General features: G+C 43.2%; 2 protein-coding genes across 2 annotated transcripts; one reads left to right on the top strand and one right to left on the bottom strand.

The window, feature by feature from the left end:
- Window positions 1-1,114: 1,114 nt before the first annotated feature.
- On the top strand, window positions 1,115-1,838 carry LOC134326383 (stonustoxin subunit beta-like). The gene has a single exon (XM_063008545.1). The coding sequence runs from the start codon at window positions 1,176-1,178 to the stop codon at window positions 1,734-1,736; it is 561 nt and encodes a 186-aa protein (XP_062864615.1). The 5' UTR covers window positions 1,115-1,175; the 3' UTR covers window positions 1,737-1,838.
- Window positions 1,839-4,118: 2,280 nt separating this feature from the next.
- LOC134326382 (serine/threonine-protein kinase pim-2-like) lies at window positions 4,119-7,074 on the bottom strand. The gene is made up of 8 exons (XM_063008544.1): window positions 6,773-7,074; window positions 6,310-6,685; window positions 6,058-6,234; window positions 5,259-5,416; window positions 5,078-5,176; window positions 4,836-4,922; window positions 4,650-4,756; window positions 4,119-4,569 (listed from the first exon to the last, which is right to left on the bottom strand). Exons 2-4 carry the CDS (start codon window positions 6,644-6,646, stop codon window positions 5,322-5,324), a joined length of 609 nt encoding a protein of 202 aa, XP_062864614.1. The 5' UTR covers window positions 6,647-6,685; window positions 6,773-7,074; the 3' UTR covers window positions 4,119-4,569; window positions 4,650-4,756; window positions 4,836-4,922; window positions 5,078-5,176; window positions 5,259-5,321.
- Between the last annotated feature and the right edge of the window lie 9,335 nt (window positions 7,075-16,409).

The following is a 16,409-nucleotide window of genomic DNA, read 5'->3' as shown; positions in this document are numbered from 1 at the left end:
TAAGTAGGAGAACTTGCACAATCAGTGGCTGACTAAATACTTTTTGGCCCCACTGTATAGGGTTTGTGTCATTGTGTAGTGTTTGTGTGTAGGGTTTGTCATTGTGTAGTGTTTGTGTGTAGGGTTTGTCATTGTGTAGTGTTTGTGTGTATGTGTAGGATTTGTGTGTGATTGTGTAGTTTGTGTGTATGTGTGAGTTTGTGCAGTGTTTGTGTAATGTATGTGTGTGATTGTGTAGTGTTTGTGTGTATGTGTAGTGTTTGTGTAATTGTGTAGTGTTTGTGTGTTGGGTTTGTCATTGTGTAGGGTTTGTGTAGGGTTTGTATGTGATTGTGTAGTGTTTGTGTGTATGTGTGAGTTTGTGCAGTGTTTGTGTAATGTATGTGTGTGGTTGTGTAGTGTTTGTGTAATTGTGTAGTGTTTGTGTATGTGTAGGGTTTGTATGCATTTTTGTAGTTTTGTGTGTGTTTGTGTAGTGTCTGTGTGTACATGTAGGGTTTGTATGTGTTTGAATTGTGTGTTGCTGGTGTGTCTGTACTTTTTGTAAATGTGCCGTGTTTGTGGGGTGTCTCTGTTTGTGTAGTATTTGTGTGTTTGTGTAGTATTTGTGTGTGTTTGAGTAGTATTTGTGTAGTGTTTGTGTGGTGTTTGTGTGTGTTTGTGTAGTAGTGTGTGTTTGTGTAGTATTTGTGTGTATGTGTAGTGTCTGTTTATTTGTGCAGTGTATGTGTGTGTTTGTGGTGTTCATGTGTGTTTGTGTAGTATCTGTGTGTGTTTGTGTAGTATTTGTGTGTATTTGTGCAGTTTGTGTGTTTGTCTAGTGTCACTCTTACACACACTTAGACATACGTATAATTACACTCACACACTGTACACACAAACACACATACACACACTGTACACACAAACACTGTACACACACACACTACACAATTTGTACACACACATACACACTGTACACACACATACACAGACTACACACACTGTACACACATACACACATACACACAAACACTGTACACACACTGTACACACACATACACACACATACACACACTGTACACACACTGTACACACTATTACTGTACACACATACACACTGTATACACACACACACACACTGTACACACAATTACTGTACACACACACACACACACTCTCTCTCTCTCTCTTCTATGTTAATTGGTTTATTTTGTGTTTCCTCTCCAGATGTTTGTCGGTTCACACTGGATCCAAACACAGTAAATAAAAACCTCCATCTGTCTGAGGAGAACAAAGTGGTGACCTGCAGTGAAACATTACAGTCGTATCCTGATCATCCAGATAGATTTAATTATTACTGGCAGGTTGTGTGTAGAGAGAGTGTGAGTGGACGCTGTTACTGGGAGGTTGAGTGGAGTGGGGATGATGGGGTTTATATAGCAGTGTCATATAAAAGCATCAGCAGGAAGGGACGTGGTGTTGAGTGTTTGTTTGGACGTAATGATCAGTCCTGGCGTTTAGAGTGTTCTCCATCCAGATTTCTATTCAGGCACAATAAGAAAGAGACTAAAATTCCCATAATGCCGAGTTCCTCTAGAATAGGAGTGTATGTGGATTATGAAGCAGGAACTCTGTCCTTCTACAGCGTCTCTGATACAATGAAGCTCCTCCACAGAGTTCAGACCACGTTCACTCAGCTCCTCTACCCGGGGTTTTATCTTTATTCAGGATCAGAAGTGAAACTGTCAGATTGAACAAATTAAATGTAAAATTTACATGAAAGTGTAACATTAAACTGTTTGAGTGATTTTAGAATCTGTGAGGCAGTGATACATTTATGAAGATTTTCTTTTTAATGAGGAAACATTTCAAGACATTTAAAATATATAATAAATACAGTGCTGTAAAAAAAGTATTTGCCCCTTTCCTGATTTTTTTTTCTTTTCTTAAATATTTATCATCTAAATGATTCAGATATTAAAACTAAATTAAATAAAAGACAAACTGAATATTTAAAACATAAAAGAGAAAATTTGTGTACATTACAAAATGGTAAATGTGATAATTTTCCCTTTAAACTTCTTTCTTCCCAAGTCTCTTACAACCCCAAATCAGAAAAAGTTGGGACAGTATGGAAAATGCAAATAAGATAATGCAAATAATGCTTTTCTATTAAAATAAAGATTTTAATTTGGCTTTTTCAGTTTAGCTAACAATAAATGCAGTACAAGGAGACCTTTTATTTTCAAAGGCAGTTTAGGTTATTTGATGATTATTTTTTTAAATATTTATTTGTTCTTTCCTATGTACCAGAAAAGTCATCATTGCTGCCTGCAACACCTTACAAAACAACTTTTTCTTGCTAATGTGATGTTGTAATAAATCCAAAATAAATGCCTTAGATGACATAGACTGCTCCCCCCAAGATCAGCTGATACTTCAGTTCTTACTACAGTAAAAACACATTGAACTGACTTTTGAAGGGAAGTTCAAAATGTTGTACAGACATCGTCGCCATCTAGTGGTGCTAGAAATAATTTACAGCTTGTTGCTTGGGTCCAGATTTGTGACATTATTATTATAATTATTATTGTTATTATTATTTTTATTTTATTATAATAATTAATTGTTGCTGTTGGGTTTGTTGCTGTAGGTTTACATTGCTGTCTTCAGGATTTCCTCTATAGTGATATTTAATGTTAATAGCTGTTCTGATCTAAAAGATGCTGCTGCCTTTGACCTTTAAAACTGAAAAGTGATTTGTGAGATAATTAAAATAAGTGAAATGTTTATTTTGTTCTTTGGTTTCATATTAATTGTACAAACATTTGTTTTATGCAACTTTAAACCTGTAATAAAAATGAACATTTTAAATGTGTCTTTATTTGCTTTAACTAAGTTAAAGTTTTTTAACAGGGACAAAAATGACAGTTTGTGTAGCAGGGCTGGACACGTAAGTAAAATGTTTTTATAAAGCTATAAAACTACTTCCACTGACCAAAGTACACAGATCTCACACTTGTCAGAGACAACGTTTGAAGCCTAGATCAATAGGACCTGCTAGTTAGAGAAGGATCACTTGTTTGTTAGATGAAGTCCAAAAGTGTGGGTGGCCCGTACGGGGATCGAACCCATTAGCTTGGCATTATTAGCACCACGTTCTAAACAACTGAGCTAACTGGCCAGTTCATCTATTCTACACTAAACTTTAATTCAATTTATATTTTTAGCAAGAGAAATAACTCATATCAGCATTTTATAAAGGCTTTCCCAAAGCATTAACAAATTAAGACGCGTCCTGGAGCAGCTGAGGTAAACACTACAGACTTCTCTATACTACCTGATTATCAGTTTTACCTCACTCACTTTTAATCACTTCATTTTCTTTATTCTTTCACACTATTGTAAATTGTTCTACACTAACACACCATGTCAGTGTCACTGCAGTGCTGAGAATGATCCACCACCTAAATAATACCTGCTCTGTGGTGGTCCAGACCATTGAAAAACAGAGTAAAAGCAGGTAGAAAAATAGATGGACTACAGTCAGTAATTGTAGTACTACAAAGTGCTCCTATATGGTAAGCGGAGCTGATAAAATGGACTACACTGATCATCCATAACATTAAAACCACCTCCTTGTTTCTACACTCACTGTCCACTGTGTAGTGTTAACTGAACAGAGATCTGAACACAGTGGTGTAGTGTGAACTTGGTATTAGTGGTTAAGGTACTGGGCTAGCAATCAAAAGGTTGTCGGTTCAAGCCACACCACTGACGACTTGTCACTGTTCGGTCCCTGAGCGAGGCTCTTAAACATCAATTACTAGAACTGTGATAAGTGTAAGTATAAAATAGGAGCAGTAATTTGGTTCTTTGCCTTGTAGAGCTTCTTTTCTTCAAGTGTCTGGACACCTTTACTTCCTCTGTATTGTGTCCACATTCCAGTTCCCAGTTTGTTCCCAAATCTCACAACTCAAATTCCCTCAAAATAAAGAGCAGCATGGAGAGCAACTGTAACTTTAATCTTCTATAAACCTTTCACTCTTATTCTGCCTCCGTCCCAACTGTTTATAGCAATCAGTGAAATCATTGGAAATCTTTTCCTTTAGAGAATAAAGACGCTAGAGAATGAATGAATCACAGTTTCTTCTTTTTTTTATTAAATTTTTACAGAACATCAGCTTTTTACAGATCTGGATCTGGTCCACAAAGTCATCCGGGCGTTGTCCTGATGTAAAGACATCGTCTTAATGGCAGCACGTCTATCAGAAATCCCAATACACGCTTCCACATCAGAGGTATCTTCACATGTCGCCCATGTCTTGGGTCCTTACGCACCTCCACAGGTACAGAAACTGTGAACACACATTAAAAACACTTAAACCACCAGACCTGCATCCCTGACAGTTAAATAAAGGTTCTAATCAAGGTTGGCCTTTAGACGTCCTCTGTTTCCAGCCTTTCATGAAACCATCGGAGGCTCCGCCATAAAAGCGTCTCCAGTACAGCAGCCAGGGCTTCAGGTTCTGCATACAAAGACTCGTCCAGAGTGAAGATTTCATCCAGGAAGCTCAGCATCTCAGTCTGAGAGAGAAACAGAAGAAATAACAGATTACTAGCAGACAGTTCTATTCAAGATCATTCATGGTGTAAAGAACACACACCTGAAGATGGAATAAATAACACGTTCAGTCTATCTGGGCGTAACACACGAATAGATGAGAGCAATCAGCCGGTCCAGAAAGAGCCTTCGTCTCCGGTACTGCGTCAACTAAACAATGGTGTGTTTAACTACACTTGTAGGGCAGCACAGATTAATTTTAGACTCTATAGAGCACAGACTCTCTTACTGAGATGATCTGATGCACCCTCGCTCTTCCCAGAATTCCCAGCAGCACCAGCTCAAAGACGATGTCTATAAAGTTGACGTGCTGGATCTGTGAGTAAAAGGAAAATAGATTTTCTATTAGAACGGTAGGACTGTGGTTCTGACTGATGGCGTAGTCGCTATGGGTAACCGCATGGGTGGCATCCGGCAGTCGACACATATAGTAGTAAATATAGTGCCAGTTTCAGACTGAGTCAAACTCACCCCGATCTGCGCCAGCTCCACTTTGGCCCACATCCGATTAGTACGATTCTCCAGCATCTGTATCAGCCGGTCGTACCTTTGCTGGAAGACGTGCAGATCCTAGGAGAGAAACGCTCAAGACGTTATTAAATCATTCGTACATCACTTGAATTATTTGATACGTGTTTTTCTGCCGTGTTACCCTCTTTTTTGCAGCCGCCAGTATGAGTGTAAAGATCTACACCGTCTGGACCTAGTCTTCCGGTTACTCATCAAACCACCCATGCAGGAGGATCTGCCCGAGGGTGAGACGCTTGCTGGGCTTCTTCTTGAGGCATTGTTCAATCAGATGGCAGCAGGCTGGCGAGTGCGACAATGCAGATTTAAATTATACGGTGTTTAGATCTGAAGAAGATACACCGATCAGGCATAACATTATGACCACCTTCCTAATAACGTGGCCTCCATTGATCGGACTCGTTTGTCCAGCACATCCCACGGACGCTCGGTTGAATCGAGATCTGGGGAATCCATGGAAGAGTGGACATGGTCCTCAAATGCTACGTGTCAGAGCTACGTGTCAGGAGCTACGTGTCAGGAGCTACATGTCAGAGTGACCCAACCCAAAGTTTCCCAGCAGAATGTTGGCAGAACTTCTTCCCATAGTGCATCCTGGTGCCATGTGTTCCCCCAGGTGAGCGACGTGGACAGGGGTCACCATGGGCATCCTTACTGGTCTGCTGCTACCTTTGAGCTACAGGAGCTCTTCTGCTGGATCGGGCCACACATGCATCAGCGAGCCTTGGCTGCCCATGACCCTGTCACTGGTTTACCACTCTACCCTCCCTGGACCACCCCACAAGAGCTGCAGATTTGGAGATGCTCAGACCCAGTCATCTATCCATCACGATTCGCTCCTTGATAGTCACTTCACCTGTCAGTGGTCATAATGTTATGCCTGGTCAGCGTAATTGCAGGTCTTAATGTATATATTTCCTTACCATTAGACACACCAGGTTTGAACACTAGACGCCCTTTGGTGATCTCCTTCCTAGACCGAAATGGCAGGCGTCCACAAACCAAGACAAACAGCAGTACGCCCAGACTCCAGACGGTCGCAGGGCAGCCATAGTACTTCTGCTTGGTTATCCACTCGGGTGGTGAGTATTCCCACGTGCCTACACGAACAAAGAAGACAAACTAGTACCCAAAGTCCAAACCAAAGTACCCGTCCCTCATTGGTGCACAGTTACCTGAATATGTGTAGTACGGAGTGTCCCTCAACAGGTCGCCGCATCCGAAGTCGATCAGCTTCACCTCCAGCGTCTCCGTGTTCAGAAGGACATTCTGGCGCTTAATGTCCCTGTGCAAGACACCGCGATCCCGGCAGTGGAGCACCGCCAGGACAACCTGCCGCATTACATGCCGGGCAAACTGCATCCTCAGCCTACCCTTCTTGCGCATCAGCTGGTAGAGGTCTACGCAGGGGACGGGCCGCTCCAGGATCAGGATGCAGCGCTCGGGCGTGTCGAACCACTCCAGGAGCTTCAGCACGTACGGGTTGGCGGGCGGCCTGGACACCATGCGCATCAGGGCCACCTCGACGGGGAGCAACTCTGTCTCGCCGGGCTGATGGTAGAAGAGACAAGAACAAATGATTTAATGTATATCCAGTCTATACGGTATTTACTTCATCTGAAAGGTAAAGTCACTTACAATCCTGGTAAATCTGAGGTCCTCATCCTTCACCACGTATTTGATGGCAACCTAAACACACACAAGTAAACGATCATTAGTAGATTTTTAATACAAGGGTTGGGAGAGACTCGATAAGGTCCTAGTAGGTCGCCATGGGTGTCTGGAGCCGTGCTGACTGCATTTGCTCAAGGCGCTCCTTAGGGTTCAAGTCTGGGAAGCCAGCTCACGAAATGAGACCTTCTTCAGGAGTAACTCGGACCACCGACACGTGGACTCCACGAGACATCCAAAGGCATCCCGTGGTATCCGGTATCAGGGACTCAGATCTTCTTAGTGTGCATCCCGGGTTTGTCTGAATAATGTCCCGGTAGGTTGTAGGGAGGATCCTGGGGAGGATCTGTAGATTGGAACAAAGGGAATTCAGGGGGAAGGGTACTCGGAAGCCCCCGTGACCCTATAAGGTCCTGGAAGGTTGTCACAGGTATCTGGAGCAAAGGGAGGATCCAGGGGAGGATCCGTAGAGCCAACACGACCATCAAGGAGGTCCCATAGATGCTCAATTGGGTTCAAGTCTGGGACCAAAGGGAATTCAGGGGGCCAGGGTGGTACTCGGAAGTCCCCGTGACCCAATAAGGTCCTGGAAGGTCGTTGCAGGTATCTGGAGACATAGGAGGACCCAGGGGAGGATCCATTGAGCCAACACGACAATTCGAGGTGGGTTCAAGTCTGTGGAATTAGAGGGCCTGGGCCTGGGTCATGCTCTTCTAGCCATGCTGGAAGATCCCATCCATCCCACTGAGTCCTGATAGGTCGTCACAAGTATCTGCAGCCATAGGAGGACCAAGGGGAGGATCAACACAGCAAACTGATACTCACCTGGTTCCCGTCCACCTTATGGATGCCTTCGTAGACCGAACCGCAGCCTCCCTTTCCCAGCAGCTCTCCAACAGTGTATTGGCTCTCAAAGCTGTTCGGGTTCGTGTCGGTCGTCACCTCCTCTTGACGTCCTCCATCGGTGGTTTCTCCTTTAGCGGGTTCTCTTTCACCGGTTTCTCCTTTAGTGGTTTCTTCCTTAGCGGTCTTTCCTTCACCGGGTTCTCCTTCAGCAGGTTCTCCTTTAGCAGTTTCTCCTTTAGTGGTTTTTCCTTCACCGGGTTCTCCTTCACCGGGTTCTCCTTCGCCGGGTTCTCCTTCACCGGTTTCTCCTTTAGTGGTTTCTTCTTTAGCGGTTTCTCCTTCACCAGGTTCTTCTTCAGCGGGTTCTCCTTCACCGGTTTCTCCTTTAGTGGTTTTTCCTTCACTAGGTTCTCCTTCACCGGGTTCTCCTTCACCGGTTTCTCCTTTAGTGGTTTCTTCTTTAGTGGTTTCTCCTTCACCGGGATCTCCTTCAGCAGGTTCTTCCTCAGCAGGTTCTCCTTCAGCATCTTCAACACAAGTATCACCAATGATGCTTCATGGGCTCATGTAGACCAAAAATAAGGGTCCAAATAAAGGTTCGGCATACTCACTCTTGTTCTCGGGAGCATCGCAGACGACTTCTCCAGAACTGATCCCACCTATGAAGCCCAAGGGTTAATTACATAGTCACTACAGTTCAATAGTGTCGGACTTGAATGTGGTGGTGTTAAGGTTACCTGGAGCTTTAGAAGACGCCCGCGGTCCCTGGGAGTCTGTCTGCTCGCTCGAGTCTGAGTCCTCCAACTGAATCTCCCCGTCCACTAACGTCTTACTGGAGTCTGATTTCGAATCGTCCTCGTACCCGTCTGATTCCTCCTGATTCAGACGCATTAAACTGGTGTTACAGAGCCGAGAACCGAACCCCTCCCCTCCCGGAGTATAGTGGTGATGATAATTCACCTCGCTCTTGACTGTTCCTTCTTCTCTCTCAGTCAGGTTCTGAATGGCGCTGATCCACGCCCGTCTACCTGCCTCACAGTCGGCCTGGAACGTACAGCTCCTGTACACACACGGTGATAGATACAGATTATATAGGATGCAGACAGACAGACAGATTGAGTAGATAGATAAACAGATAGATAGACAGACATTGAGACAGACAGATGGATAGAAAGATAGATAAATAGTCTGTCTATTGATCTGTCTTTTGATAATCTATCTGTCTGTCTATCAATTATCTTCTTGTCTATCTGTCTATTCATATGTCTATCTAGAATCTGTCTGTCTGTTTATTGAACATCTGTCTGTTTGTCTATTGATCATCTATCTAGCTGTCTGTCTGACTATCTATTTGTCTGGCTAATATTTGTCTGTCTGTCTGTCTGTCTGTCTGTCTGTCTGTCTGTCTGTCTGTCTATCAATTACAGTGGGGCCAAATAGTATTTACTCAGCCACTGATTGTGCAGGTTCTCCTACTTAGAAAGATGAGAGAGGTCTGTGATTTTCATCATAGCTACACTTCAACTATGAGAGACAAAATGAGAAAAAAAAAAATCCAGGAAATCACATTGTAGGATTTTTAAAGAATTTATTTGTAAATTATGGTGGAAAATAAGTATTTGGTCAATAACAAAAGTTCAACTCAATACTTTGTAACATAACCTTTGTTGGCAATGACAGAGGCCAAACGTTTCCTGTAAGTCTTCACCAGGTTTGCACACACTGTAGCTGGTATTTTGGCCCATTCCTCCATGCAGATCTCCTCTAGAGCAGTGATGTTTTGGGGCAACACAGACTTTAAACTCCCTCCACAAATTTTCTATGGGGTTGAGGTCTGGAGACGGGCTAGGCCACTTCAGGACCTTGAAATGCTTTTTACGGAGCCACTCCTTCGTTGCCCGAGCGCTGTGTTTGGGATCATTGTCATGCTGGAAGACCCAGCCACATTCCATCTTCAACGCTCTCACTGATGGAAGGAGGTTTTGGCTTAAAATCTCACGATACATGGCCCCGTTCATTCTTCCCTTAACACGGATCAGTCGTCCTGTCCCCTTTGCAGAAAAACAGCCCCAAAGCATGATGTTTCCACCCCCATGCTTCACAGTAGGTATGGTGCAACTCAGGATTCTGCTTCCTCCAAACACGACGAGTTGAGTTTTTACCAAAAAGTTCCATTTTGGTTTCATCTGACCACATGATATTCTCCCAATCCTCTTCTGGATCATCCAAATGCTCTCTGGCAAACTTCAGATGGGCCTGGACATGTACTGGCTTAAGCAGGGGGACACGCCTGAAACTGCAGGATTTGAGTACTTCTCGACGTAGTGTGTTACTGATGGTAGCCTTTGTTACTTTGGTCCCAGCTCTCTGCAGGTCATTCATCAGGTCCCTCCGTGTAGTTCTGGCATTTTTGCTCACCGTTCTCATGATTATTTTGACCCCACGGGATGAGCCCCAGATCGAGGAAGATTATCAATGGTCTTGTATGTCTTCCATTTTCTTACAATTGCTCCCACAGTTGATTTATTCACACCAACCTGCTTGCCTATTGTAGATTCACTCTTCCCAGCCTGGTGCAGGTCTACAATTTTCTTTGGTCTTGGCCATGGTTGAGTTTGGAGTCTGAGGCTGTGTACAGGTGTATTTTATACAGATAACAAGGTCAAACAGGTGCCATTAATACAGGTAACGAGTGGAGGACAGAAGAGCTTCTTAAAGAAGAAGTTACAGGCCTGTGCGAGCCAGAAATCTTGCTTGTTTGTTTTTGACCAAATACTTATTTTCCACCATAATTTACAAATAAATTCTTTAAAAATCCTACAATGTAATTTCCTGGATTTTTTTTTCTCATTTTGTCTCTCATAGTTGAAGTGTAGCTATGATGAAAATTACAGACCTCTCTCATCTTTCTAAGTAGGAGAACCTGCACAATCAGTGGCTGACTAAATACTTTTTGGCCCCACTGTATCTATTTATCTATAATCTGTCTTCTTGTCTATCAGTCTATCCATCTGTCTATCTAGCATCTATCTGTCTGTCTGTTTATTGGTCATCTGTCTGTCTGTCTGTCTGTCTATCTATCAATTATCTTGTCTATATATCTATTGTCTGTGTATTGATCATCTATCTGGCTGTCTCTCTGTCTATTTGTCTGTCTGACTATTTGTATGTCTAATATGTGTCTATCTGTCTATTGATCATCTGTGTCTGTCTATTGATCATCTGTCTGTCTATTGGTTATCTGTCTGTCTGTCTATTGATCATCTATCTGTCTGTCTGCCTATCTATCTGTCTATTGATCATCTGTCTGTCTGTCTATTGATCATCTGTCTGTCTATTGGTTATCTGTCTGTCTGTCTATTGATCATCTATCTGTCTGTCTGCCTATCTATCTGTCTATTGATCATCTATCTGTCTGTCTATTGATCATCTGTCTGTCTGTCTATTGATTATCTGTCTATCTGTCTATCTATCTGTGATTATAGATCTGGACTTACCTTGTGGGCGTGACCACCCGGAAGCAGAAGCGTCGCCCGGCGTCCTCGCAGCTCTGGACCGAACAGCGCTGCAGGTCTTCAGCCAGCACCATGAAGTCACGCTGGGGGAATAGAACATAAAACCTTCTTATTTATACAGTTGATGATATAAACGCCGGTGAAATCATCCCAGACGTAAACATGACGGGGGTGGTTTGGGACACAGCCCGGCACAGAAGTCGACTTCTGCTGTAATGCGCCCGAATGATGAGGGGCGTACGGCCGCGGTACATTATGGGTATTTCACAGAGTCCAGGAAAGAGCTGATTTGGATCATATAAAGTCATGTGACCTACCTTAAACCTCTTCTTGTAGAGAAGCTGATTGTTCTGTATGATGAACCACCGCCTGCAGAGATCAAACACATCGTGTATATATATATATAATATTGAGTGTATATATATAATATTGAGTTTATAGATATAATGTGTGTCTATGTATATAATATTAAGTGTATAAATATAATAGTGTATATATATAATGTTGAGTGTATAGATATATAATTCCTAATATATAGACTAAGCATCAGTGTACAGACCTGTTCCAGGTTTTAAACACACTCCTGGTCCTCTTAAACAGAAACCCCTCCATCAGGAGCGCTTCCTCGGCCTCCGCACCGCCCCCGTGACCCGGGTCGCCCCCGGAGGACGCCCGGGAAGGCGCCCCGCAACACAGCACACGCAGAAACCTCTGTCTCAGAGAAGCAGCCATCGTAAATGAGGAGAAAATCTAAATGCTGCTCCTGAAGAGCACAGGTCCACATTGTGATGTCACAGCGTTCCGAGGGAGCAGGGTGAATTTACCTTTACCATATATGGGCATGACTGGATTCATGTGACTGCATATACTGACTTGATTTCCACTGTGGGACGGCTTCTGGAGGGTCCTGGGTTCGATTCCCGGGTGAAGTTTGCATGTTCTCCCCATGTCCTGGGGGTAACGGAGTACCCTAGGTATAAGTGTGTTTGTTTACGTTTGTCTGGCAACCTGTCCAGAGTGGTTTGTTAATTCCACCCAGTGAATCACACCCCATACCATGACACACCCTGGTACTGACACACCCCAATACCATGACACACCCTGGTACTGACACACCCCAATACCATGACACACTCTGGTACTGACACCTCATACAGTAATGGAGAGAGAAATGTTGACTGTATTAGAGCTGCTGCTACAACAACATAATGAAAAGCTCGACCTACTCAGGTCCATCACAAATGCTCTTGGAAAAAATGATCCAAAACAAATGGAGGATTTCACTGCTCCACTTGCCAAATCTCAATTCAGACACTTTGACATGAACCTCTAGACTAGTAAGTGCTTTCTACGTTAAACTGTTTTTTATGTGTTATGTATGTACTTTGTTATAGTCCCTGTAAAAGATGCACTTTGACAATTTACCCAACCCTGGTGTGTTCTTAGGTGGCCCTTTACTATGTTTAAGAGCAGAAAAAAACCCTTAAAACTTTTTGACTTTTATTAGTGAGCACAACATTAGAAAATGTGTGTGTGTGTGGTGTACAGTACCTGAATAAATTTGGTTACAGTATGTATACTGACTGTGGTGCAGTAACAGATAGAGGTGCAGTATAAGGGTAACTGTGAGTGTCAGTATGTTGGAGGTGCAGTATAGTGCAGTGAATGTGCAGTATGAATTACATTTGGGTTCATTAGGGATGATCAGGATTATATTCAGAGATCTTAGAACCTCATCACATTCATGCACGTGTCTTTCTTTTACAGATTGAGTGTTTTGGTTTTTGTGGAGGTACGACTGGAAAGGAAACTGTAACAAACGACCTGGTAAATCATCATGGGTAAGTTTTTTTAAATTAATATTTAAACTGAATTCACTCATTAAGTCTCCTCTCCTACAGCCGAGACGAACTTGAGACCACACCCAACGGAAGGTGACGAAGACGACGGAGGAAGAGACGACAAAAACGAAGATGCCGGTCCGGTATCTTAGCAAGGCTAAAGAGCCCCTTACAAACCACCGCTAACAAGTCTGTTTGTCACGAACCTCAGGTCGCTTTCAAACGATGGATGAACTGAGACTAAGTTTAACATCGCCAACTTCTATACAGAAAACGTGTATGATGATAATCACAAAATCTTAGCTTAATCCAGATGTGCCAGATGCAGCTATTGAATTAGTAGGCTGCTCAATCCACCAGAGAGACAGAAACAAAGACTCCGGTAAGAGTCACAGAGAGGGCGTGTGCTTCTATATAATACCTGGTGCTGTGTCTATTCCAACATCACTAGAGGATACAGAGCAGAGCAAAGATCTTCAAACAGCTAACAGTGTCTCGCTGGCAGAGGATCTAAATAATTTCTTTGCCCGCTTTGAGGCACAAGGGATGAATCCAGCTGCTGTAACCACACCAGCTACCAGTGAGCACTCTCTTACTGTACAGACGAACCCTTAGATCTGTGAATGTCAGAAAGGCTGCAGGGCCTGATGGGATCCCAGGAAGAGAACTCAGAGACTGTGCCCACCAGTAAAATCTTTAGCATGTCCATGAGAACCTCACTCCCTTAAACATCAAAGGAGAAGAAGTGGAAAGAGTCTCCAGCTTCAGGTTTCTGGGAAGCCACATCATAGAGGACCTCACCTGGACCACAAACACCACCTGAAAACACTCAGGAAAACCAACCTGAACATGGAGCTTTTGGTGGCATTCTACCACTGCTCTGTGGAGAGCATACTGACCTACTGCATTAATGCATGGTCTCAAATAGGACGGAGATCTCAGATCATTAAAATAACACGAAACTGCTGCATTTCTGGTGCAATAACAACCAAATTCAGTTTAGGAGCCGCTCATTTCTGCAGATCTTCACTGAAAGTGTGCAGACTCTCTAATGGTTTTTGTGCTGCCATGCAGCTGCTTGAATGGAGTTAGTGTAGAATTATGTGCAAAGATCTAAAGAGTGTAGATAAACAGTGTAGATTAACTGGCTGGTTAGCTCAGTTGGTTAGAGCGTGGTGCTAATAACGCCAAGGTCGCGGGTTAGATCCCTGTATGGGCTACACCCACTTTTGGACTTAAACTAACAAACAAGTGATCCTTCTCTAACTACCAGGTCCTATTAACCTGGGCTTCAGACGTTGTCTCTGACAAGTGTGAGATCTTTTTACTGCCCCTCTCATTCAGGTCAGAAACATGCCATTATTTCAATTTACCAAACTTAATTGCCCTTCTGTAAAAGTTAGCAAGTCATGTGACTCATGTGTACTGTCCAATGAAACCTCTCTGCATGTGTCTCTGTGGCACAATCGGTTAGCGCGTTCGGCTGTTAACCGAAAGGTTGGTAGTTCGAGCCCACCCGGGGACGAGTGTCTTTTATTGCACAACCTGCCTGTTGATCATCGGATATGAGACACAACAACAATGTGTAGCTCCACAGAATAGTGGAAATAAGTAACTGAAAACATCCAGTAAACAACAGTCCTACAAGCACAAACATCCACCTGATAAGTCACTGGAGACCGGCTGTCCAAAGTGGAAGAACGTCCTTTTGGTTTCCATAGATGTTAAATGAAGACACTCGCCCAACGTGGGGCTCGAACACACGACCCTGAGATTAAGAGTCTCATGCTCTACCGACTGAGCTAGCCGGGCTTAAGCAGCATGTTAGAACAGACAGCTCATCGGTCAGACCATCAGAGAGATGTAGGTTTAATTCACTAACATCACGACCAGATTAAGAACTAATTCACGGTTTACAAACAAACACAATTCAGAATAAGTAACAGAAACAGACACAGACTTACTGTCACTTTTAAACTACTACCTTGACTTGTGTTGAGTTATGAGATTTGCAGTATGATGTTGTTTGGTGTTTGTTAGTGATGAATAGAAGGCTGGTCTATAGAATTTACAATTAATGCCAACTTCAGTGGTTATACAGTTTAAAAAAGTTTTATAAGATGGGCTGTCCTAAAATGACACATAACACATCCCTAAATGCGAGGGTTGGTGGACTTTGTTTCTTCTCTTGATGGAGTGCTGAAAGAGCACACTGAGAATGCCACTGTGTTTAAGGGAACTTCAAAAACTGTGCAGAATGAGCTACTGGACTGTATGTTGTCTGTTCTGAAGGAACATATAATCAAAGAAGCCCAGGGCAGCGATTTTCTTTCAATCCAGGCAGATGAGACAATGGATATTGCCACGCAGTGCCAGCTTGTTCTTGTACTACGCTATATTGATGCTAAAAACAATGTGCAGGAAAGATTTTTTGAGTTCATCCCTTTGCAGTCGGCCACTGCTGATTCCATTGCTACAGCCCTAAAAGAACGTCTTGCAACTATCCTTCCTCAGGATCAAAAGGGTAAGCTCATCTGCCAGGCATATGATGGAGCCAGCGTGATGAGGGGTGCCACTGCAGGTGTTCAGAAGAAGATACAAGACATGTACCCAAATGCACACTACATCCACTGCTACGCACATCAGCTCAATCTGATAATGCAGCAGGCTACTTCTCACATGACCAAAGTGAGAATTTCTTTTTCTAACCTTGGTGGATTTGCCAGCTTTTTTTCCAGATCACCCAAGCGCACAAGTATTCTTGATAAAGTTGTGGCGCACAGACTACCTGCATCCAGCAATATCAGATGGAACTTTCACAGCCGTACCATCAATACTGTGTTTGAACACAGAGAGGGCCTCATTCGCTGTTTTGAAAGCATACGAGACTCTGGTGACTTTGACCCCATTACTGTCAGAGAGGCAGGTGCGTTTGCCATGCTACTGGAGGATCAGGATTTTAAGTTCTTTCTGCAGCTTTTCCACCATATCATGCCTCATGTGGACCTCCTCTATTCCAAACTCCAGAAGAAGGTCATAGATTCAGTTTATATCAAGGAGAGCATTCAGCAGTTCCAGCAGGACATTCAAAAGATCAGGTAATAGTTGTGCATTTTCCTCTTTTGTTTATTAGTATTATTGTTATTGTAATTTTTTTCCCTTGCAGAAATTCTCTCCATTCCATGGTTGGACAAAGCAGTGAAGGTAGCGGTCAGCCAGTAAAGAAGCGTCGGACACTCAGTGTAGAAGACCATGAAAGGATTGCTGCAGAGGTGAGTTGTGGAAGTCACAGTCCAATTAGATTTGTTTAGAGCTGTTTCTATGCTATGCATGAATGATCAGTGTATGTTGGTGTAATGCTTGTCAGCAATATATGTTATTATTCTTGCAGTACTGCAATAT

The sequence above is a fragment of the Trichomycterus rosablanca genome, chromosome 14, assembly GCF_030014385.1.
Source record: "Trichomycterus rosablanca isolate fTriRos1 chromosome 14, fTriRos1.hap1, whole genome shotgun sequence".
NCBI lineage: Eukaryota > Metazoa > Chordata > Actinopteri > Siluriformes > Trichomycteridae > Trichomycterus > Trichomycterus rosablanca.
The sequence above is the reverse complement of the archived record's forward strand: the minus strand, read 5'-3'. Positions and strand labels throughout refer to the sequence as shown.